Below are 22086 nucleotides of genomic sequence, written 5' to 3' on the forward strand. Positions count from 1 at the left end.
TTGGCCATCTGCGAAGTCCTTTGGGGTCGGGGCTTTCGGATCTTTGATTGTGTCGGGGGTCGAACTCGCACTTATTAGCTCACATTTATGGTGACCAAGTCCCTCTCCAAGTACTCTGGTTCCAGCCCTTTTGGTCTTTTCATATTGAAGTAAACCCCTTATTTTACCAAGAGTTAATGTGCCAGTAACTATTGACACCATCATAAGGCAGTTCTACTCTGTATTCCAACTTAAGTCATTCTGCCCTACAGACTCTCGGATTTTCCGCTCTTAGCAGATTCCCTCGCCGCCTCGATAATTTTCAGTACATCCCTCGCCTCACTGGCCTTCACTGGCACCACACTTTCGCCTCCCCCAGCAACAGCCTTCGCAAAACCATGGTATAACGCAGCATACGTTTCCGGCTCAACGTTAGCCAGCACACTTTCCTTCGGCTCGCCGCCCTCTAGCACCACCAACTTTCCCGACCTGTCTATACTCTCAACTCCAAAGCCCTTATCCCCAGGCTTCTCCCCTGCTTTGAGCTGATCCTCCTGGACATCCAAGTGGAACTTCTTGAAGCTTCCCTTCGCCCCTCTAACCCAGTATCGCAACTGCTCAGTCTCAACACACATCACACCGGCTTTGGCAGTGACAAGTGGTCCACCAGCTCCGTACCCAAGCATAACCGAGATACTATCCGGCTCAGCTCCTCCATCATTCCTCTGGTTCGCAAAGATCGCCGTCACAGTCTTCGGAAGTCCGAAAAGCACGTACGCCTGATCGAGAAGATGGGTCCCCAGATCATACACAACACCTCCTGCCTGAGCCATACTCAGTGTACCCTTCCAGGTCGAAGGTCGCTCTGGCTTGTACCGGTCGAAGTGCGTCTCAAATTCTACCACGCGGCCAATGGTGTCCTCCTTGATCAATTTCTTCACAGTCAGGAAATCTGAATCCCATCGTCGGTTCTGGTATACGCAGATCAGCTTCCCAGCCTTTGCTGAGATGTCGATGAGTTTCTGCGCTTCGGCCGATGTAGGCACGAATGGCTTCTCAACCAAGACATGCTTCCCTGCTTCCAAAGCAGACTTTGCAAACGGAAAATGGGTATCGGGGGTTGTGGTTACGACGATGATTTCGAGGGAAGAGTCTGTGAAAAGTTGGTCTGCTGAGTGGTAAATTTTGATCTCGGGATGGTCTCGAGCAGCATCGTCGCCGGGCTTGGGGGTCCGTTGGACGATGGCCGACAGCTTGAAGGAAGGCGTTACTTGGATGAGGGGGATGTGGAAGACCTTCGCGGACATTCTGGGGTTTTATTTCAGCTTCATTGCTCTATGCTGAAGAGGCTTCGGAGAATATACCCATATCCAATCACACCAACATTGTAGGTTTTACTTGACATGGCGGGGTGATCTTCTGTTGCTTGTGATTGTAGCTCAAGATTTGACTGAATTCTTGGTATAAAAAGGACTAGATGAAACGAAAACGAAACAGATAGACGTCGTATCTTAACAAAAGCTTGTCATGCAGTAATGTTATAATCAACAAAAATCAATATCGTCCACCAGCTAGCTGATCATCGACCCCTCACGAGGATGGTGGGGTGAAGGTGGGATGCTGCATCTTCCAAACGCCGACGAAAGGGCCGGACGTACGGATGTTGCATGCGAGCTAACTAAGCCTTCCAAATGCTGGAAAATGGAGAATCATGCTGGGAAATGGAGATATTTCCCTCTTGTAGTCCAGCTCGGCAAATAGGTAGGTATTGAGAAGAGAGTTGGGAAATATGCCAAGCGAGAGCCGGATCGACGAAGTTCTCGGGTTGGACTGAGGATTGCGTATTCGGCATGTGCTTATTTACATGCTTATCTATACTATACTACCGGTACGTATGAGGTATACTCGGACCCGAAAGTTTACAGTTTATACTGTACAGTAATGCTTTGGCATTGCCTTTTCAATCCCAGTCTATTTACTAGTATATGGGGGGGTATCGGAGACTCATCTGCAGCTAGGTATTGGGCAGAATCCAATTCCCGATTCCACACCTAGGAATGTACTCAAGTTCTCAGAGCCGGTAGGTAATTCTCAAACATCTTATCGGCAAAAAAAATAAATTATGCACGTCTCCTCTCATCAACACTCCTGATGCAAGATGACCAAGTTTTTCTTTTTTTATCACGTGTGTGTCGTCATCGATAAAGCTAGGCTGCTGCCCTGATTGACCTCCCGAAACAATAGAGCTTCACGTCAACAGCATCCAATTCAGATACCCACTTGAGCACCTCTCAGTAAGAACTATGGCAATTCAGCAGCGCGCTTCCGGTCTCTATAGCCGGGTCCGAAGCTTGGTCGACAACTACATTATCAGTCCGTCGAGCAGAGAGAGGTACTACAAACAAATCAGCGCCTTCGTTTCCGAGAACCCAATACTCTCGGTAAGAGCCCCCCCCCTTAACTATATTTACAATCAATCACCTCCTCTATGAAAAGCGAAGCTAAGACTCCCAGACTTTCCTCGGCACGCAATTGGTCTTCTCTATTATCCCCCTTATCCTCTTCATCACCTTTAGCCTCGGCGTCTTCCTCCTCGCGCTCGTCTCCACCGTCCTCTTCATTCTCTTCTGGACCGGTGTCCTCCTGCTAGCCCTCATATCCGCTGCGCTTTTCGTACTTTTCTGGGTCGTGACTGCGCTCCTTGTCCTGATCCCTGTACTGCTGATTATGGTCAGCTTGGGACTAATGGTTGCGTTCACGGCTGTGAGCAGCTACTTCGTTACGATGAAGGTGTTTGGTGCTGTGCCTGAGGGAAGGAAGGAGGCGGCCTTGCCGAATGGGAAGGTTGCGGTTGTGGAGAAGAATGGAGAGGGGCTGGGGGATGTTAATAGCGAGGTGAAGGGATGAAAGGGTTCGGGTAGGAGAAGGTGTAAGACTTCCGACGGAGTAGCGGCGTTGCGAAAATACATGGCATAGGAAAATAGCAAAAAGCACAAGGGCACGGCATGCCCGATTGAGCGCACATGGAGGGCTTTTTCAAGTCAGTCATTCATTCATCCATACTGCCATGGGGAAAAGGGGGTTACCTGCCTGCCTATGGACATAATTGGCGATGCCGGCGGGAAGCTAAACCAAAAGGTAAGATCGTAAAGTAGTCACGTCAAAATACATGGCGTGAAAAAAATCACACTTCGTACACCTTGGAAGAAATACTGGAACCCATTTCTCTGCCAGCTAGCTAGCTGTCTAATCAAGAGCGTTTGTCCCACCAGGAATAGCCACCTTCCCATCATGACGAAGGCTATTGCGAACAGTCCGTCTCGTCTATTTGCATTCATTGCAATTTCATCTCTACCGCTTCTCTGCCACGTTGGCAAACATCTAATCGGAACCTTCAAGCATCGGACCCTCAAGTGCAAAGGCTCTCATGGTAGCAAATCCAGAAAACCCACATCCCTCGTGTGTTTTCCTAGTACTCCTTCATCAAACCCATCCCCTAATGCTTTCCGTTGACCTTCTCGTTGCTCTTGCCGTTCGGCGTGCCATTTGCCTTGCCGTTCGCATGGCCGTTGGTATGACCGTTTGTCTTGCCGTTAGCAATCCCATTGGCGTTCCCGTTTAAGTTCCTATCAACGCCCTTCAACGCATCCTTCGCCGCGCCTCCCTTGATATGCTCAGGCCCCACGGTCCTCTGGGTGTTTCTTCTCAAATACGACTTAACGAAGAATCTTGCAAAAAGGAAAGTCAAAGGCGTCAAGTAGAAGACGTTCAACCAAATCGCGAAGGTCTGGCCGCTGGTGTCGATACACGGAACGGTCTGGTACTCGGTACGGTATTGAATGCCTCCTGATCTGAAGGATGGCACAGCGTGAGCGGTTGGTGCTGCGCCGTTCACGTTCTCTGCAAGACCTTCTTCTCCTACAGCCCGGTACAGGAACTTCATGATCGTCTTTCCGAAGCCATTGGAAGCTGCGGTTGCGACAGCAGATGAGGCTGCGGCTGTAGCAGCTGTTGCGGTGGTCTTAAGCGTGGATTCGACATCCGCGACCTGGACTGGGATGGTGTAGGAGACGAAGGAATGGAGAGCGGCGTAGCTAAATCCAACCAAAAACTGGGTGATTTGCATGGTTGTGAGAGATTGCTTGATGGATTGCGGAACATGGATGGAGAATGCCGCCAAGGTGTAGTAGGTGTACTATGAAAAACATTAGAAGGTTTCTCAATCGCGGAAGGAAAGGAGTAGTAGTACCATCATGGCATGAATTGCCGAATTGACAAAGACAAACATCCAGATTGGTGGAGACATGAACCGAATGCCAGCCCACATGCACATCATAGCTCCAGCGTGGTGGTACTTTTGAAGAGTTGAGCTTCGCTTTCCCTTGGCCAAGATGATAGCAGTGTCCAGGACCTCGTAGAACTTGCTCAAATAGAACAACCAGCCATAGAAAGCCAAACCCTCGTTCCACAGCCTACCCACATCTGTACCGGCTGGTGTGCCTGCCTCGCTGAGAAACACTGACGGAGAAGTCGAAATCCATTGGGAAATTGCGGGGTTGTAGCTGACCGCATTTCCTAGCCCATGCGGCCCATGCATCTTGCACAAGCTGTCGACCAACGGTGTAATGTTCCCAAAACCATTCCAACTTGGTAGGACTCGCTGCAGAGCGCCAAACATTCCAACAAAAGTCCATGCGGAGTAAAGGGCCAGAAAGACGTTGTGCGCCACCACGAACCAGAAAAACGGCTTGGTCTTGCTGATAGCCCATGGCCTCATTCCCCGATCGCGGTTGGCCTTGTTCAGAATTGTGACTGTCAACGCGTACACAATAGCGACGGTGACGGGGACTTTGACATCGAGCGCGGCATTGTAGATCGAGGGGGGTATAGAGATTGGAGGAGCGAAGAGCGTGGTTCCGGCAGTGGGAGGAGGAAGAGCCTGAGGATCGTTTCTCGGAGGCAACTGGAAGAGGTTGGAATCGGGGAGGGAGAACATGACCTTGGCAGAAGACATCTTTGCTCAGCGCTTGAGCGGTTTCCGTCTGATCTGGTCTGGTCTGGTCTAGTCTGGTGGGTGGATGTTGCAAGAATCCGAGAATCCGAGATGCCTCTGTTCTCAGTCGTCGACCGTAGATGTGAAAGTGAAAGAAGGTATGAGAGGAGAAAAGTGATTGCTGCAGAGAAGCCCAGAGCTGCTGCGACCGAGAGTAGGCGATTGCGAGGAGGAGGAGAGGTTTTTTTTCTTTCGGAGGGAAGCTTTCTATGGAAGTAGAGAAAGTACTAGCGCGCACTTTCAACCCGACCAGCCCACCGGACCCAACCAAAGCATTCCAGAGCAGGGAAGGGAAGGGCAATACGATCTACCGAGGCTGGCTTTGTAAGGAGATAGAAGGAGATAGCAATATAGAAGACAGGACAGGATCGGGATTGAGGATGCTGGTACTTTTCACCAGGATCGTGGGGATGCAAAAGAAAGAAGAAAAAAAAGTGTTGAACGGTTTTTTGGGTGATGGATGGATGACGTGAGTGGGGCCCTCGGAGCTGAGCTGAGCTCGCTTAAGCCAAGAAGCAGGGGCCCTGCATGCCGTGCATGATAAGTACGCGGAATCTTAAAAGCATACACCGATCCACCTATCCATCGATTCACCTATCCACCTATCCACTTATCCAACTATCCATCCTTCCATTGCAAGCCGCCACTATGCTCAGCTTCTCAACAAAATCAACAACCATATAATATCTTATTTATATCTTTGGGACAGGTGCATACGTTGAGTTTCAACATGTGTATGATTGTCTGTATATGTAGAGTACAGACTGCATGCAAGTATGTGGTGATTCTTAGCTAACCTCTTGTCCCTTGATAAGATGCATGGGAGTTGCAGAGCGGTTGGGAACCATCTCACTACCTTGTGGGATCACTGCATATCCTCTCCATTCGGACCATTCGGACCATTCGGAGTGATATCTCCATGAGAAGTTCGAGAGTCAACTACCCCCTGGGCACAATGGGCAGCCATAGGCGTTCGTAACATTCACAATGCGACTCTGCCTGCCGAGTGACTTAACTACCGGCGTTATCTCTTTCTTTTCTCCTCATCCTATCAACCCCTCGGCTCAGTCGTCTACCCGCTTCCAGGCTTCTCGGTTCCAGTGGCAATGTCCTTGCTGTAGATAGCCCTCTCGAACATTTCAAGCGCAGCCAAGGGTTGTTAGAAGGGGACTTCATAGCCAGACTCGTAGACTCAGACGAAGGGGAAGTTGCCGGCCTGCTTCACTTGGCTGTGGATGAGAGCGTCGCTGGTCGTGACATTCACGTATCCAGCGCCGTCAAAGCCTGGGGCCTGGACTTCTTCAATGTCGACTTCCCCGCCGAGCCAGTTGCAGCTGTTGCAGTGGGACTGCGGCGAAACAAGGTGGACCTGGCCCTCGGCATCGCGTAGCGACACTTACCAGTCACCTCTAACTGCTAATGCAATGCAAGCCTTGGTATTTCGTACCAGAACTCGTTACATTTGACAGCTTAAACTTTCTACAACCATAAGCTTTGAAAGGTAAAGAAAGATGATAGACCGCTATGACCATGTCATTTTGATATTGTCATTTAATTGAGCCAATTAAGGCTTAAACATAGAAAGTTGGCTTTCGCTTGACTTTAGAAGAAGTCTTCAAAAAAGGAGCGCCTTCAGCTTTGTCTTTTGTATCTAGGTCTGTTAAACAAGCAGATTTAAGATTGACAGTTTTAATCAGCTACGTCCCCGAAGATCGAACCAAAAAAATACCGGCTAACGTTGGTTTTTTTTTTTTTTTTTTTTCTCAAAGTATTGACCCTTAGTTTTGGTGCGAAAAGTGGTTTTATGCGTTAGCAGTTAGCTCTTACTGTACTAGAGCGTCGAGGGTCATTGAGGCGTACGGAGCTTTCAATCAGCATCTCTGGCATAAAGCATAGATGTGATACCCTGCTGCAGCGATTTCCTTAGAGCACTAACAGTCTCATATTCGCGGCTATCATTACCCGTCGAAGTGGAAGCTCCGTAGACCGCATTCGAGGACAATGTGTGTAAGTTGTAATATTCCTGATGCTGGATCTAAGGGTCATACCAGCCATTTCTGTACGGGAATCAACTTGGCTCTTGCAATTTTCCACTGGCTTGCGAGTTGGGATCGGTGTAGCCATCGACAGGAACGCTATACGAGAGTCAGGTCTCCGTAGTGTTGTTAGAGGTCCCCCAAAGCGACAATACTCACGGATGACTTTTGGGCACACCTGGGTCGGCTGATCAATATAGATCATGTTACTGGCTTTGGAACATGGATATGGATTGCTATACGCCTTGCCATCGATATCCACTCCACAAGGCAGGCCTATCTCTTGGAATAATCCAATCATGAAAGACGATCCATGCCGTCAGAGGAGCCTCTGAAGGGTCTGTGTTCCTCGATTCAAAGAACCAGAAAAGAATATTCCCATTTTTGAAGACATCGATATAGAAAAAGTACCTAGCTCCTGAAGCTCGGATCGAGTTCACAGATACCTCCTGAAAGAGTCATGTTGATAGAGAAATAAAAACCGAGACGGGGATATTGAAGAGACGGAAAACGGGCGCTAAGACAGCTAAAGTGCCTTCCTAACTCCCAAGCTTCAAGGATGGGTGGGGTACACAGCTTACGGTAAGCTTTTCAGGAAAGCTTTTCTGCAGCAGGATATATATATGCCTGCTTATTCTGGACTGGCAATGCCTGTCCGGAGAGGTTCCACGATTATTGGGATTAAAGATGTCATGATTTCAACTGTCCTTGAACATAACAGCTAGTTGCAAAAGGCCGGGTGGCATCGTGGTGACCTAGTAACAAGTGGCGAGGGTGTAGCCGACGATCAGATATGTTTCTCGTTTAAGCCAGGTTCATATTTGCGGTACGTGGGAACCTGAGGGAATGGGAAATGATGTACTCTGCTCATCTCACTGGTATGGGTGTGAGAAAGATGAGCTAATGTCATAAGATATGTACTAACCCAGAGCCCACGACCTCTATGGAAACACGCAGGAGATCACGAATTGTTCCAAAGTCAGCAGGCACTTCTTCAGAAACACCTCAACGCATCAGCTGCTGCCAGTGCCTTATTAAAAGAGCTTGTCGAATAGTCGGTCTATTTTTCAACTTTTAACATCGATCATCACTTCGACTTTTACGTTTCGATTGGTTAAGCGGCGCGAGCTCTCTCAGATATAATCTCTCGATCTAGTCTGAGAAAGTAAAAAAAAAAAAGCAGATTTCGAAATCAACAGTTTCGAGACTCAATGCCCGTAATTCACCCATTTACCCCTTCGCTCCTCCCTTCTCGCTTCCCTCTTCCCACACACACACACAAAAAATTAAATCTACTCTATAGAAGCGAACTCTGCCCCAACTTCCATCAACTGCGAGGAATGGCATGGTGGTTTAGTGGCTATGAGCCGCTGGCCGCTTCCAAGTACACCTGTTGATGACGAAAAACCTATTCAATTAGGTTTGTAGATTGGAACCTCATACCATCATACATATGAATTGAGTTTCCAGTTGATTTTTGCTGAAATTCAGTGTAAATTTTTTTTTTCGATTTTTTTTTTCATAGTATTCTCTGTATCCTATCTAATAGTGGAAGTTGGTCAATCTCATAGCTTTAGAAAGCCATAGAACATATACCCACCCCCATATGTTTTCCATGCGGCAAGGCTTGACTTCCTTTAATTACAGTCCTGGCACTTATCCTTTTCACAGTCGGGTCTACCTACCTACCTACGTAACTTCGTGACTGATCCCGATCCCAGCCACCTATTCAAACAATGAGCATCGTCCCAGAGCCCAGAAAGATATTGCAAATAAAGAATAGAATTCATCAAGTACCAATAACCCAACCCCCCCCCCCCCCAACCCCCCTCCCATTCCACTAACATTCTCTACAAAGAAAGCTCTCCTCTTCTATTCTCTATACATTCTCCTCGGCCTCCTTCCCATCCCCTCGTCCCAACAGCTACATTGCAAGCACCACAATGTAGAAGCAAACGCTCGCACCTAAGAGGTAGCATCGAAAGAAACAGCAGTCGACGCCTGCCCAGCGCTCGCCTTATCAGCCGCAATGCTCTTGGCAAGCTTAGCCTGCACGGCCGCGAAATCACCGCCGGTTCCGCCCTGCGAGGCCTCGACCTGGATACCAATCACCTGGGCCGTCAGCTTCAGCACCTTGTTGGCATTCTTGCCGACCTCGAGCGCGTCGGCAGCAGGCCCGGTGGCGGCGGCGATGGCTGGGTTGAAGGCATTGACCTCGGCGTCCTCTGCTGCGTTGTAGATGCCCTTGATAACTTCCAGGTCGTTGGCTGTGACCTGCGTGAGGTCGCTTGGGAGGCCGGTGAAGAGGGCTGCGGCGTTGGCTTCGGCGGAGCCTGCTGTCCCTGAGGAGATCTGGAAGTCGTTGTAGGCCGATGGCTTTAGAACGTCGGCTGCTGAAGCGGCGGCTGTTTTGGATGTCAGTATTGCGAGTCTTGAGTGGATTGGAGGGAGAAGGTGGGGGGTTGAGGGCCTTCGAACCTTTTGGGTCTTTGGACGAGCCTTTCGAGGTCGCAGGGGTTGCCGCTGAGCGTGGGGCAGAGCTGGTGGGAGTTGCATCTGCGTTCTTCTTGGGAATGAGCGATGAGGCGACAAGAGCGAAGAGGCCGAAGGCAACGATAGAGTTGGTGAATTGCATCTTGAAGGTTTTGAGTTGGTTGACTGGTTGATTGGTTGGTTAGGTAGGAAGAAAGTATTTTTTACTCGTTAGTTAATGCTGAATGAAGCCCGAACAGAATAAATATAGTATAAATGTAAAGACAGTGTAATATTGATAAGAGATAGATCAACTGATGAAGAGAATGTAATAGTGACAAAAAAATTGCTGAAGAGCGTTGATAGAGTGGAAAAAAGACCTTCTAGTAAAGGCGACAGATCACTTATATACATACATAGGAGGCTCCGAAAGTCTATAGCATGAACTACTTTCGACCCGCCTCCCCGTCTCATCTCTGTATCCACCTCTCACCACCGAGTCGTCCGTCCTACTTGCAGCAGGCCATGCATTCCGTCTCTGAAAGGCGTCTGGCATAGGACATATCCGAAATGCTTGAAACCGCACCGGACACAACCTCACGCGGTAACATCTACCCCAAATAAAGGGCGGCTCGGCCCATTTTATTTTCAAACCCAAAGTCTGCTGAATCTTGGTTCCCGCCTGGGCAAATCTCATTCGAGAAAGATGGCGATGGGGTTTCAGCCTGGCAAGAGATGCTGGTATTGCGATTTCATGCTCTTCGTCTGGAGGTGTGAAACCCGGGAGGGCCGCATCTCCACGACTCCTCGTAGACGAAAGCAAGAAAGTAGAAGCAACGACGAGCCTAGGATGGGTGGTTGAGGATCTGCGGCTGGTTCAGACGAGCGGCTAGAGGCAGGAACAGATGAGAGTGGAGAGGGCACGTCGAGTTTGCATTTAAGGTTTTTCGCTTGTGTAGGCCCGGGGCTAGCAAAAGCTTCGCATATGTACTCATGTACCGCGCAGTCGTGATATCTGTTGCAGACCTGGTGTAGGTATAGTAGAGAGTAGAGAAGACGTAAATGAAAGGCATGGAAGAATATCTTCGGTCATACTAAGAGCATGTGCATGGATTATCTCTAAATGGGGAAGAATGGTCTATTTTTTTTATTAATAATTGTCTCTCGATCTGTAGGCACACTTCAACCGGACCAGGATATTTACCTTGACACGTGATACATGGCCATCAACTGTACTGCTGCAGCAACTCTATGCTATTTGATATTTTTTAGTATCACGAAGACATTAGCTTCTTGAATGCGTAGGATAGAATACGCTACCAAAGAGCGATTTATAATATGGTTGGCCATGTTCATGCAAGTCTCAAAAATGGAAGGTTTCGTTATAGTAGCTCTCAGATTTGGTTTCGTGACCTTAAAGACCCTCATACCTCTCTTAGAACTGCATTTAAAATTTTCCTGGCACAAAACAAACGTGACTATGCCTCCCTGTGAACTCAGCACCGAGCCGCTGGGATTCCAAAGTAATCCACAACATGTCTCTGTCCATACGCCAATTCGCACCTCTGCCCAGTTTACTGAGGAGCAGCGTTCTTGGCCTCCACACCCAACGAAAATCCGCCGATAAAACCCTCCATGCGACCCCGTCATGATTGATACGTCCAGTCTGTCTCGTCGCAGGTGATGCAATACCTAACATCGTCTATGTGACAGGAACTCAAAGTAATACCTACATTCAATGAATCAACTTTCATGATTCTCCAGGTAAGTTCCTCATCCTGTGTAAATGTGGTGTCTTTCAATCAAAATACGGTGATACTCTTGAGGTTTAGAAGGGGATCAGTGCCTATCTGAAACAGCTCTGATTACTCTGATTGATATGGTATTAGTTGGGCCGTCTTTGGTAAAACGAACAGAGACTTCGGAGCAATAAATTATGGTCCAGATTTGATCCCCAACATGTCCACATATAATTCAATTGCGGCTAAAATTTGATCAACCCTCTCTTTGACCCTTTGGATTCCAATTGTCGACCACATTGCAAGCTTTTAAGGAACGTGGCTCGGTATTGTGCGAGTTGTCTATCTCAGGGCTCGGTTTTGGTGTTTGTTTACTCCTTCCTTGGCGAGCCTCGCTACGCCCCTTCCCCTTCCGACCTGCCCTGCGGGGTTTCAACTTGCTCTCCCATAACAACACATTCAATTCTTGCCGCCAAAGGAGAACTATTGCAACTTATAGTCCTTAAATTGGTTCTCGTCACACTATCTTATGACTACATAATTCCTTGATACTTTACTTTGATATCTCTCTCCACGACGACAACGACAACGACAGCACAACAGCTTCACAAACTCTGTGGCTCTATCTATCTCGCAATCACCCTCTCGCTCCTCCATATCTCCAGTAATTCCAGTCATCTATGATCTGTCTCGCACAAGTTTCAACTTGACACTACCCACGGTTACCGATTCGGCTTTGCAATTTGGCTGCCACCTCCAACTTACTTTTCGATCTCGCACATAGCCATCCACAACATTGATAAGGTAAGTCATCCAAAGGTGACCTTCAGATTCTCCAGTCTAAAACCTTCTGAGAATAACACGTCCTTTGCTAACGTCCGTCTATCAGAAACATAATTTCTCATAGTCCGTCAACCCGAGCAGGACCCCCGAGCTCAACTACACCTACATCCCTCATCACCTTTGGGAGCAACTCTACCTCGCCATTTTGGGGAACTTGCAACTATCTAGCTCTCTCACCTTTTATGGTCGACACCTTCCCATGGCCACACGTCAATAATATCATCTACCTCGATACGTAATAACATCTGATCTTCAAGATGCCTCCCAAAAAGCGACTTGCTCCCGGCGAGGAAAGCGAAAATTTCAACCCCCTTGACACGCAACTACCCCAGTCCAAGGCTCAAAAAGGTCCCGGTGGCGTTCGTCTAAAGACTGCAGCAAAAGCTGCCCCGAGCACCAAGACAAAGAGCCACAAGCTGCCGCCTAAGGAGTCAAAGAAACAGAACAATTTAATCAGCGAGGTAATCGATCTCGATCAGATCGAGCATGAAAAGCCTTATCGAGAGCAGCTCCACCGAAAGCCAGAGGTTCGCATCAAAAAAGTGCCACCACCGACTGGCAAATTTCCGCTCTTTACAGACGGAGATGTTATCATTCATCTTGAGTGTAAAGGCTGGTTATCCACATACCAGCTCCATTCTAGTACGCTCATTCATGCCTCGGCATGGTTCGGGGAGACCGTAGATTTGGACATGAGTATGCTTGAAGCCGACCCTGTTAGAGGCGCCAAGATGCAGAAACGATACAAAATCAAGGCGAGATATGAGCTGAAGGTCAACCCAGACTTGAAGGTTTATCTTCTTAAGAGAGGCGTAAGTCGAAATCCCGCATTCTCCAAGCACGATTAGTGCTCTGTGCCAACAAATTCACCTGGAATGCAAGGCATAATGCTAACTCTTTACTGCAGAGCTTCACATACTTCAACGAGCAAGTGCCCTCTAGACTGGGATCAAGTAAGGCCGAACCTCAAAAGTCTCTTGGGCAAGCCCTGCAAGCCAAGATGCCTGCGAGCGACGCTGCAGTCAAGAAAAGTATTTCACAGAGTGCAGCCCTTGAAGTCATAGATGAAGACAAGTATACCCACCAGCAGATCATCAAGGACGGAGTTTCAGAAATATCGAGATCTGCGGGAGAGCCCAGCGAAGCAAAGAAGATCGCCGAGTCCGTCGACAAGCCAGAGCAGCCTACAATTCCTAAGAGCGTGACCGACATGGCCCGGTTATCGATATCTGAGAGTCCCGTCAATGTCGGATCTTGTGATGCTTCTTCATCTTTCGAGGGTAAGCCCATTGAAAAGGAAGAGGTTACCACGAATTCGGCGCTGGATATCGACACGGCCATGGTGAACAACTGTGGAGAGTCAACCAACGTTCTTGCTCTGGCCTCTGACACGGTTGAGAGTGCTTCTGTCAAGAGTGACAACGACACCACGATGACCGACATCCCCGAAGATACTGTACCTGAAGGTAACGACACTCACATGAGCTTGCCTATCATTGGAAAGCCTATGGAGGCATGTGGTTCTGGGATGGACTCGGCTCTCAAGGAGGAAGCAACTTCAACAACTCTCTCCCCCACGGCCCGATCTCAAATCGCTGCCAGTCTAACAACTGCTACGCCAGCCCTGGCTTCCGAAGATGCCATCACGACAGAGCCTCCAGCTCTAGGCCCAATGTCTGCCGAGCCGGAAAACACAGATGTTCATGTTCCAGCTCCAGCCTCGGCGACGGATGGAAATGCCGTCGCTGAGAAGGAGAAACTCTCCGAAAAGGAGCATGTCGACACAGAGAAGTCCTCTGCTCTCCCAGCTGCTACGGCCAAAGAACAGCTTCCCCAGAGCAGCACACCCGCGGGCCCGGTCCAACCAACTAGCCAAAGCCAGGGAACCGCAGAAGCCGAGTCTCTCAAGTCCACAGCCATCGCAATCAAAGGTCGGATCGTGAAGAGCCCGAGAGGAGTTACCAAATTCGCGATGGCGACCAATCACTTTGTGGCGCGACCACTCGCAATCAGAAGTGGATACGACTTCGCATTTGCCCACCACAACCTCTTCCTTGCATATTACAACCTGCCTCTGACGATCAGCACTGTCGACATCGACTTCGCCCTAGACCACGCAGAGCTACTTATCGATGTCGCCCGTCTATATGGCTCAATCCCCATGGTTCGATCGCACATTACCAGCGCGCTCATGAACTTTGGCCGGGACCTCTACCTCGCTATCATGCACGACCCACCTCGCTGGATGCAGCTCGCATACTACCTTGAATCGGCTCCAATCTTCAGAGAGGGACTGATCCATGCCGTGGGAAGCTATGGATGGTGGCCCTGGTCGTCCTTCCACCCACCCGAGATGTTCGCTCAAACCATCGAGGTGATGAACCGAAAGCTCAGCGAGCTGGAGGCCTTGAGATCTGCTGCTGCCGACTCTCTCGACGCGGCCCAGCTCCAAGTAGGAGATGTTGATCTGACAGCCGATTCCCTCACAGCGGCCACTGCGGACATCTGGTCAGTCGGGCAGCAATGGAAAAGCTGGTTCAACGGAGCTCTGGCAGAGGCTGACAGCAAGGCTCCCCAATCCAACCCCAACCTCGAGCACACCAGGCGACTGGATCACGCGGGCGTCTATCGCTTGATCTTGAAGGGCGGAGATGCATACTTGCCACTTGAGGAAGTTCTCGACCGAATCGAGGCCACCAAACCAGATGGCGCGAAGGTTTCATCGAAGGGTCGCGAGGTAGAGAGAACTCTGAAGACCATGAAAGACTATGCGCAAGAGCAGGTCGCAGCCCTTTGTGTGAACAACTCTATGCTCCCGGTGGAAGAGGTCGGAATCGACTACTTCACCTGCATCAACTTGAAGGACAGCGAAATGCCATGGGTCAAGCCTCGTAGTGCGACTGTCCCTAAGAGAAAAGTCCAATCTTAATTACAATAGAAGGTGCACGAAAGAGGCTTACGTTCAGTTATTGGACATTGGCATCGCCATTCGTCCCTGGCTTGGATGCACGAGCCTGGATATCTTCCTCAAAACGGAATCCCTGGAAGCTCGGTACTTACCAGCAGAGTGACAGCCACGACGTTCAGCTGCAAGTGTCGACTTCGGTGGTCGCTTGCGGGCATATACTTTCGATGATTTCTCCTTTCTTCGCCCATCTCATCATGCACACAACCTTCAGTTTCCATCTTTTTTCTTGCTAAATCATTTACAGAACAAGTTGACGATCGTGGAGATCATACACAAACCTGCAAAAGCCCCCTTTCCTCCAGAATCATACATAGCATAGTTAGGACAAATAGAAACAATGCATCAAAATCAAATCGGATTCAGACGCCGCCCATATGCAATGTGACCCCCGACGCCTTGCTAAATGACATCTTGCTCGCGCAGCCTCTACGAATTTTTGATTTCCGGCCCAAACAGATCATCAGCAGCAGACCTCTCCATTTCGAGTTTTCGCTTCTTGATGATCTTCTCATCTTCACCCTCCTCCCCCTCTCTCTTCTCGCGCTGCAACTTCACCAAGTCCATTTTCTCTGGATTCCTGCACAGCTTCAGTTTCTTAGCCAAGACCTGCAATTCCTTCTTCTCGACAGCAGAAGGCTCTGAGCTCGGATCGACAGTCTTGAGCATCGCAGCACACTTTTGCAGTGCACCGAATACCTTGTGCTGCACATCCCCCGCAGAAGCAGGAATCTTGATCTGGATGTACCACTCCAAGAGCTCTGAATCCGCAAGCATCAGCGCTGCCATCATGATCTGGCTCGGCGTGAAGTGGAAATAGACATCCGTCAACAAGGCGCTCGTCTTCAGGTAGTCCCTAGCCTTGCCATGTGCTTCTTTAACTCTTTTCCCCATATTGCGTGGCCGGTCTCCGTTGAGCTTTTCTCCGCCAGGAAGGGCAGGTATATTTCCCAATGACATAGCTTGTAACTCCATGACAGCCCCCTCCAAAGCTCGGAACGGGTGACGTACATCGAACGTGAACCTCAGGCCTTGCGTAAGTAGGAATTCAGAGGCAAGCACGTCTTCTGGCTTCGTCTTGCCGATGGCATCTGCGAATTTCGTAAGACGGAAGTAGTGGTTCTCGGTCTTGGTAGCGAAGAAGAGGGCGGTTTTCAGGATGTCGGTCGGGTGGTAGGTCATGAGAGAGTTGGTGAGGTAGAAACGCTTTATGTATTGGATTGCCGTGGCCTGCTTTTGCATGAGTCTCATTTCTCGTGGTAGATGTATATTTCCTAGGTCTGATTTGATTGTATGCATACCTTGACATCCGTAGGCACTTTCAAATGGTCCCCCAGCTTCATAGTCTCCTTGCAATAGAACGCTACAAGCCTCAGCTCCTCATCCACCGTCAAGCAGTTCACCGGCCCCTCCGGCGGGAGCCCATTCTCTGCTTCACTCGTGTCGGCTGAGGAGATGATGCGAGCTTCGCGCAGGCGTCGCACGGCTTCGCGAACGCGGTCGGCGGCCGTTTGGTTTGTGGTTGAGCGCAGCGCGTGGAGGGATTGAGGGGTGTAGGACCAGAGACGGTACTGGGTCGATGTCCGGTATCTCTCGTCTTCTGACATCGCGCAGGTTGTGCGAAGCTTATTATGTAGGGATAGATGTCTGTGTTGTTTGTTTTGGGTGTCGACAGCGCGTCGCAATATGTTGACCTGAAGACCGAGGTGTCGGCTAAAAGTCGGGTCACTTTCTAAATATCGCGAGAGATTCGGCGGAAGGGTCTGCCTGTTCAATGACTAAAACGGGTATACGCTACTTGCTTTGCAGAAATTTGATAGAGAACATACGCAGAATCGATGCGAAAGATGGTTTGTATCTATTTTTCCATCACAAGTGCATGGGAACTATGTTAGGAATGATTTGAAATTCTATCTGCCACTTTTATGCATTAATGTCTATCTACATTATAGCTGCACCATCAATTTCTGAACAATGCGATTCAGTCCTTCCATGCGCCTAAAACGCCATCGCTTTCGCAACAAACAACACCCAATTTCATTTCTCATTATTCATAACCCTCTCTCTGACACTCCCAGAAAGCCCTCAATCGTAGAGAGCCGATTCCGGATCATCATCTCCCAAAGCATCTGCAACATCAGCATTATCCATATCAACATCCTCGCTCGAGCTTTCCTCGGAATCATCGTGGTTACTGAGAACTCTGATTCTGTTGGAATTATCCATAACCACTCTAGCCCTCTCTCCGTCCTTGATGGAACCTCTGAGGATCAAGACCGCAAGCTTGTTCAGAACCTCCGTCTCGATCAGTCTAGCCAAAGGTCTCGCACCGTAGCTTGGGTGGTACCCAGCAGATCCGAGCCAATCTCTAACAGCAGGCGAGCAGTCAATCATGACATCTCTGCCATTGCTTGACAGACGCTTCTGGATCTCCATAAGGCGCACATCGACAATCTTGCGGATCTCAGCCTTGGAAAGGCGATTGAAGATGATAGTCTCGCTGATACGGTTGAGAAATTCGGGCAAGAAGTAGTCTTCTAGTGACTTCTTGACCAGAGCTCGGGTAGTGTCATCGATCTGGCCATTGGCGGTGGTGGCACGTTGGAGGTACTCCGCACCGATGTTGGATGTCATGACCACGATACAGTTGCGAGCATCAACGATTCGTCCTTGACCGTCGGTAATACGACCGTCGTCCATGAGTTGAAGGAGAATTGTGAGCACCTCCTTGGCGGCCTTCTCAACCTCGTCGAAGAGCAGGATCGAGAACGGCTTTCGGCGAAGAGCCTCTGTAAGTTGCCCACCTGCGTCATGTCCGACGTAACCAGGAGGAGCACCAATCATCCGACTGACAGTGTGGCGTTCTTGATACTCGGACATGTCGAGTCGAATCATGGCTTTGGGATCATCGAAGAGGAACTCGGCAAGGGCCTTGGTGAGAAGCGTCTTACCAGTACCGGAGGGACCACAGAACAGGAAACTTGGAGGTTGGTTTGGGTTGGCCAATCCAGACCTCTGAAGACGGATCTTGTCGGAGACGGCTCTGACGGCCTCTCGCTGACCAACTACGATCTTGGAAAGTACCTTCTCCATATGCAGGAGCTTATCCTTCTCGGTGGTCTTGAGTCTCGTCACAGGAATACCAGTCGAGCGAGCAACGATCTCGTTGATCTGGTCCGGGCCAACAATGTCTGTAATGAGTGATCCGCCGGAGTCGGGATTGGATGAGCTCAAGGCCTGGTCTGCATGCAATTTTTCTTTCTCCAACTGCTTGATGAAAGCCTCTTGCTCGGGAATGGCGTAGTACTGCAAGTCGGCAGCCTTCTGGTCATCGTTCAGACGGATAGCCTCCTCCTTCTTGACTCGAAGCTGATCCAGCTTGACCTTAGCTTCTTGAATAGCCCTGCTTCGGTTCTTTTCGCTCTCATACTTCTCGCGAAGAGGCCTCAGCTCCTCCTCAACATTGCTGGAGTCTGCCTTGGCTTGTGCGAGACGAGCCTTTGAAGCCTCGTCCTTCTCTCTCGACAAAGCATGGATTTCAATTTTCAATTGCTGAAGTCTGCGGTTGAGGTTGTCGAGTGCTTCAGGTAGTGATTCTCGCTCAGTCTTGACTGCGGCGGCAGCCTCATCAATCAGGTCCACGGCGGAGTCGGGGAGTCGTCTCTGGGTGAGGTATCGTGCAGCCAAGGTAGCAGCAGCAACGATGGCTCCATCCGAGATCGTGATACCGTGGTAGACTTCGTACTTCTCCTTCAGACCTCGGAGGATCGATATGGTCTCGGGAACCGTAGGCTCCTTAACGAGAACTTGTTGGAAACGTCTCTCAAAGGCCGCATCCTTCTCAATATATTTTCGATATTCTGCAAGAGTTGTGGCACCAATGCAGTGAAGCTGTCCTCGGGCAAGCATGGGCTTCAACAAGTTGGCAGCATCCATGCCACCCTCGCCGCTGGATCCAGCACCCATGAGAAGATGCATCTCGTCGACGAACAGAACGATGAATTCCTTCGATTGCTCAATCTCGTTCAAGAGACCCTTCATTCTCTCCTCGAACTCTCCTCTGTACTTGCTGCCGGCAACAAGCGAACCGACATCCAGAGAGAGCAGTTTGCACGTAGCAAGGTTGTCGGGCACATCATTGTTGACAATTCGCTGAGCAAGACCCTCGACAACAGTGGTCTTGCCCACACCAGGCTCTCCGATCAAGACTGGGTTGTTCTTTGTCCGTCTTGACAAGATTCGGACCACTCGTCGGATCTCCTCCTCTCTGCCAATGACCGGGTCAATCTTGCCCTCTCGTGCCGTGGCAGTCATATCGATGGTGAACTTCTTCAGATTCTCAAACTCCTCCTCAGTATCGGCCGTCTTCGAGTCCACTCTGCGTGTTCCACGAATATTCTGGACAGCATCTTGCAGCACCTTGACATGGGGGATGTTGCCTTCCTTCAGCGCAGCCTGGCAGGTCGTGTCCTCCGACAACGCGATGATCAAGTGGTCTACGGCAATGAAGGAGTCTTTCTGCGTCTTTTGTAGTTCGTTGGCTTGTCTCAGGAGTTTGGTGAAGGAGGGTGCCATGGAAATCTGATCGGGAGGAGGATTTTGAGTGGGTAACCGGACAAGAGCGCGGTTGAGGGCTCGTTGGAAGGCTTGAGGGTCGCCATGAGCGCGCTCGACGACCTGGCGGAAGAGAGACTGTGAGGAGGCGCCATGAGAGGCGTTGACGGTTGCTTGCTGGTCTTTGGACTCGTCGACGGGCGGGTCAAGCAGGCTAGAGGCGAGATGGAGGGGTAGAAGTTGGGGGTGAGCATATGACTCTGCGATGGCCATGGCATCGGACAGAGCCTTGGTGGCCCGGTCGGTGAAGTTCATGTTTGAGGTCGACATGTTGTCGAGTTTGACCCGGGCGTGTGATCAGTTCGGGTAGGAGGTTGTGGATGTAAATGTAATTGTGGTTGTTTGTCGCTATGTGGAGGAACTTTCGAACTGGGATGGATAGTGGGGTGTCAGAGCAAGCTGGCAGGTCCTTCGGTTGTTTGTTTTGATTGTTTTCAAATAAGTCGGTGATCTGGGTCACTGTATCGAAGAAAGTCTTGGGGAGGTTTACTTGTGGAAGGACAGAAATGGAGAAGATGTGCTATGGGGAGCAAGATTTATATCTTGCCATCGAGGGTGACGAGATGGCTCTAGAGGGAGCTGGTGTTGTCTCGAAAGCTCGGCCTGTCCAAGGAACGAGATGCAGCTAGAGCCTTCTTTTTCTTGTGGGGTGGTGGGGTCGTGGGGCCAGTGCTGCTGGCAAAATATGGGGCCTGTCGAGGAGCAAGCTCACCTGTAAATTCAGCCACAGTAGCTCATCAAGCCACAGCATCGGCCACAGCACTGGCCACAGCACTGGCCACAGCATCAGCCACAGTATTAGCCACAGCATCGAAATAATCCATACCAGCTGCCTTGCTTTGTCGTTGGACTTGGTCCAGTACCGGTACTGCGTCGATTGACAGCCAGCTGTCCCGCCCCAACACGCGATGAAGCCCAAACGCATGAACCCCGAAGAGCTGGCACGTCGAGCCCACCAAGCAGCAGAAGCCGCCGCGTCCCAGGCTGCGAAGCAAGCCGAGATTGCTGCGCGCAAGGCCAATACCGTACCAAAGACACCGCCGCCCGAACATGGCCGGGAGATCTTCGTCTACAACCATGCACAGCGAAACCATGTCGTCTACTCGCTCAGGAAGGCCATGAACGTACGGTCTGCCTTCTGGGACATTAAAGCGGTCGGGTGCTGATTCAATTCCATAGAACAATGCCGCCTTGGCCCAGCTCCCCTTCAACGGCAAGAAATCCGTACCAGCTGCCCTGCGCAAAGACCTATGGCATCCCATGGCCCGCATCACCTTTCCGAAAGGCTCTGGAAAGGTCGGACTCTCCGCCTTTCAGAAGCTGCGCGAGTACAGGAAACGACACGAGTTGGAATGGGAAACGAAGAAGGGTGATCACATCTTCTGGGATCCGAAGGCGAGAGAGGATAAAGATAATCCTGGGAGTTTTACACCAGGCCCGAGAACTATCAAGGCTAGAAACAGGTTGCTGTGTGACCAAAAGGCGAACAGCATTGCTGATATTGCGGCCGTGTTAAATCGATTAGCTTCACCAATGCAGAAGTCTACTGCTGTGCCGAAGGAGGGAGAAGAAGGAGCTGTCACGGCTCAGGAGGGGGACACAGCCGAGACAGGAAAGAGTGCGCAGGAAGGGGCAGTGGAGGGGTCTCAGAAGCCAGAGGAGTCCGCTGAGGTCACCAAATTGCCGAACATTGGCCTTGTGGGAGAGGGATCCGGAACCCGAGTCGAGGTTCTCTGGCGGGACTTGCACGATGCGGAATTCGCAGAGTCGTGGGCCGGGAACATCGAGCACGGCAAACTCCCAACGCCCAGCGAGGATATCCCAACCTGGCTCAAGGAGAAGACGTTACGAGAGAAAGAAATCTCCGACGCCGAAGAGGCGGCAGCGCGGCTCCGGAACGCAGAAGAGCAGGCCGCAGTACGCGCCAGATGGAACGCCTTGAGCCCCGAGGAGCAGGCCGAGGCGAAGAAAGAAGCGCTAGCAAAGAAGATGGCTGCTCGCGGGAATGCGATCTCCGACGCCGACAAGGAGGCAGCGCGGCTCCGGCACGCAGAAGAGCAGGCCGCGGTTCGCGCCAAGTGGAACGCTTTGAGCCCCGAAGAGCAGGCCGAAGCGAAGAAAGAGGCGCTGGCAAAGAAGATGGCCGCTCTCGAGAATGCGAAGCATGAGAAAAAGGCGAAAAAGCAGAAAGTCAAACACGTAGCTAAGAGGAGGACAACGGGCAGCACAAAGATCCGAAAGGAGACTGTATAGGATTAGGTCAGCTGTGCTGTGTTGTTTTATGTCGTGTTGATATCCTCCACTGTAATTTACAAAAGCTGTAAAGTAAGAAGGAACAAAATATACCATACCATACCATACCATACAAGCGGGTAAGTAGACGTC

General features: G+C 50.2%; 10 protein-coding genes across 10 annotated transcripts; 4 read left to right on the plus strand and 6 right to left on the minus strand.

Moving 5' to 3' along the window:
- Positions 1-245: 245 nt before the first annotated feature.
- L3040_004161 (uncharacterized protein) lies at positions 246-1384 on the minus strand (the record flags this gene model as incomplete). The annotated part of the gene is made up of 2 exons (XM_007289058.2): positions 246-1287; positions 1344-1384. 2 exons carry the CDS (start codon positions 1382-1384, stop codon positions 246-248), a joined length of 1083 nt encoding a protein of 360 aa, XP_007289120.2.
- Positions 1385-2282: 898 nt separating this feature from the next.
- L3040_004162 (uncharacterized protein) lies at positions 2283-2886 on the plus strand (the record flags this gene model as incomplete). Its single annotated transcript, XM_007289057.2, has 2 exons — positions 2283-2420; positions 2494-2886. 2 exons carry the CDS (start codon positions 2283-2285, stop codon positions 2884-2886), a joined length of 531 nt encoding a protein of 176 aa, XP_007289119.2.
- A 589-nt stretch (positions 2887-3475) lies between these two features.
- Positions 3476-4993, minus strand: L3040_004163 (uncharacterized protein; the record flags this gene model as incomplete). The annotated part of the gene is made up of 2 exons (XM_007289056.2): positions 3476-4174; positions 4229-4993. The coding sequence occupies 2 exons, from the start codon at positions 4991-4993 to the stop codon at positions 3476-3478; spliced, it is 1464 nt and encodes a 487-aa protein (XP_007289118.2).
- A 769-nt stretch (positions 4994-5762) lies between these two features.
- Positions 5763-6422, plus strand: L3040_004164 (uncharacterized protein; the record flags this gene model as incomplete). The annotated part of the gene is made up of 3 exons (XM_007289055.2): positions 5763-5766; positions 5848-6003; positions 6154-6422. 3 exons carry the CDS (start codon positions 5763-5765, stop codon positions 6420-6422), a joined length of 429 nt encoding a protein of 142 aa, XP_007289117.2.
- A 477-nt stretch (positions 6423-6899) lies between these two features.
- Positions 6900-7273, minus strand: L3040_004165 (uncharacterized protein; the record flags this gene model as incomplete). The annotated part of the gene is made up of 3 exons (XM_066157375.1): positions 6900-7067; positions 7127-7167; positions 7228-7273. 3 exons carry the CDS (start codon positions 7271-7273, stop codon positions 6900-6902), a joined length of 255 nt encoding a protein of 84 aa, XP_066011880.1.
- Positions 7274-9033: 1760 nt separating this feature from the next.
- On the minus strand, positions 9034-9703 carry L3040_004166 (uncharacterized protein; the record flags this gene model as incomplete). Its single annotated transcript, XM_066153917.1, has 2 exons — positions 9034-9473; positions 9547-9703. The coding sequence occupies 2 exons, from the start codon at positions 9701-9703 to the stop codon at positions 9034-9036; spliced, it is 597 nt and encodes a 198-aa protein (XP_066011881.1).
- A 2676-nt stretch (positions 9704-12379) lies between these two features.
- On the plus strand, positions 12380-15051 carry L3040_004167 (uncharacterized protein; the record flags this gene model as incomplete). Its single annotated transcript, XM_007289052.2, has 2 exons — positions 12380-12934; positions 13030-15051. The coding sequence occupies 2 exons, from the start codon at positions 12380-12382 to the stop codon at positions 15049-15051; spliced, it is 2577 nt and encodes an 858-aa protein (XP_007289114.2).
- A 465-nt stretch (positions 15052-15516) lies between these two features.
- On the minus strand, positions 15517-16694 carry L3040_004168 (uncharacterized protein; the record flags this gene model as incomplete). Its single annotated transcript, XM_007289051.2, has 2 exons — positions 15517-16317; positions 16389-16694. 2 exons carry the CDS (start codon positions 16692-16694, stop codon positions 15517-15519), a joined length of 1107 nt encoding a protein of 368 aa, XP_007289113.2.
- A 478-nt stretch (positions 16695-17172) lies between these two features.
- L3040_004169 (uncharacterized protein) lies at positions 17173-19971 on the minus strand (the record flags this gene model as incomplete). Its single annotated transcript, XM_007289050.2, has 1 exon — positions 17173-19971. The coding sequence occupies one exon, from the start codon at positions 19969-19971 to the stop codon at positions 17173-17175; it is 2799 nt and encodes a 932-aa protein (XP_007289112.1).
- A 638-nt stretch (positions 19972-20609) lies between these two features.
- Positions 20610-21954, plus strand: L3040_004170 (mitochondrial 54S ribosomal protein mL67; the record flags this gene model as incomplete). Its single annotated transcript, XM_007289049.2, has 2 exons — positions 20610-20825; positions 20881-21954. The coding sequence occupies 2 exons, from the start codon at positions 20610-20612 to the stop codon at positions 21952-21954; spliced, it is 1290 nt and encodes a 429-aa protein (XP_007289111.2).
- Between the last annotated feature and the right edge of the window lie 132 nt (positions 21955-22086).

The sequence above is a fragment of the Drepanopeziza brunnea genome (assembly GCF_022702325.1).
Source record: "Drepanopeziza brunnea f. sp. 'multigermtubi' strain 214-2 chromosome Unknown ctg6, whole genome shotgun sequence".
NCBI classification, from domain to species: domain Eukaryota; kingdom Fungi; phylum Ascomycota; class Leotiomycetes; order Helotiales; family Drepanopezizaceae; genus Drepanopeziza; species Drepanopeziza brunnea.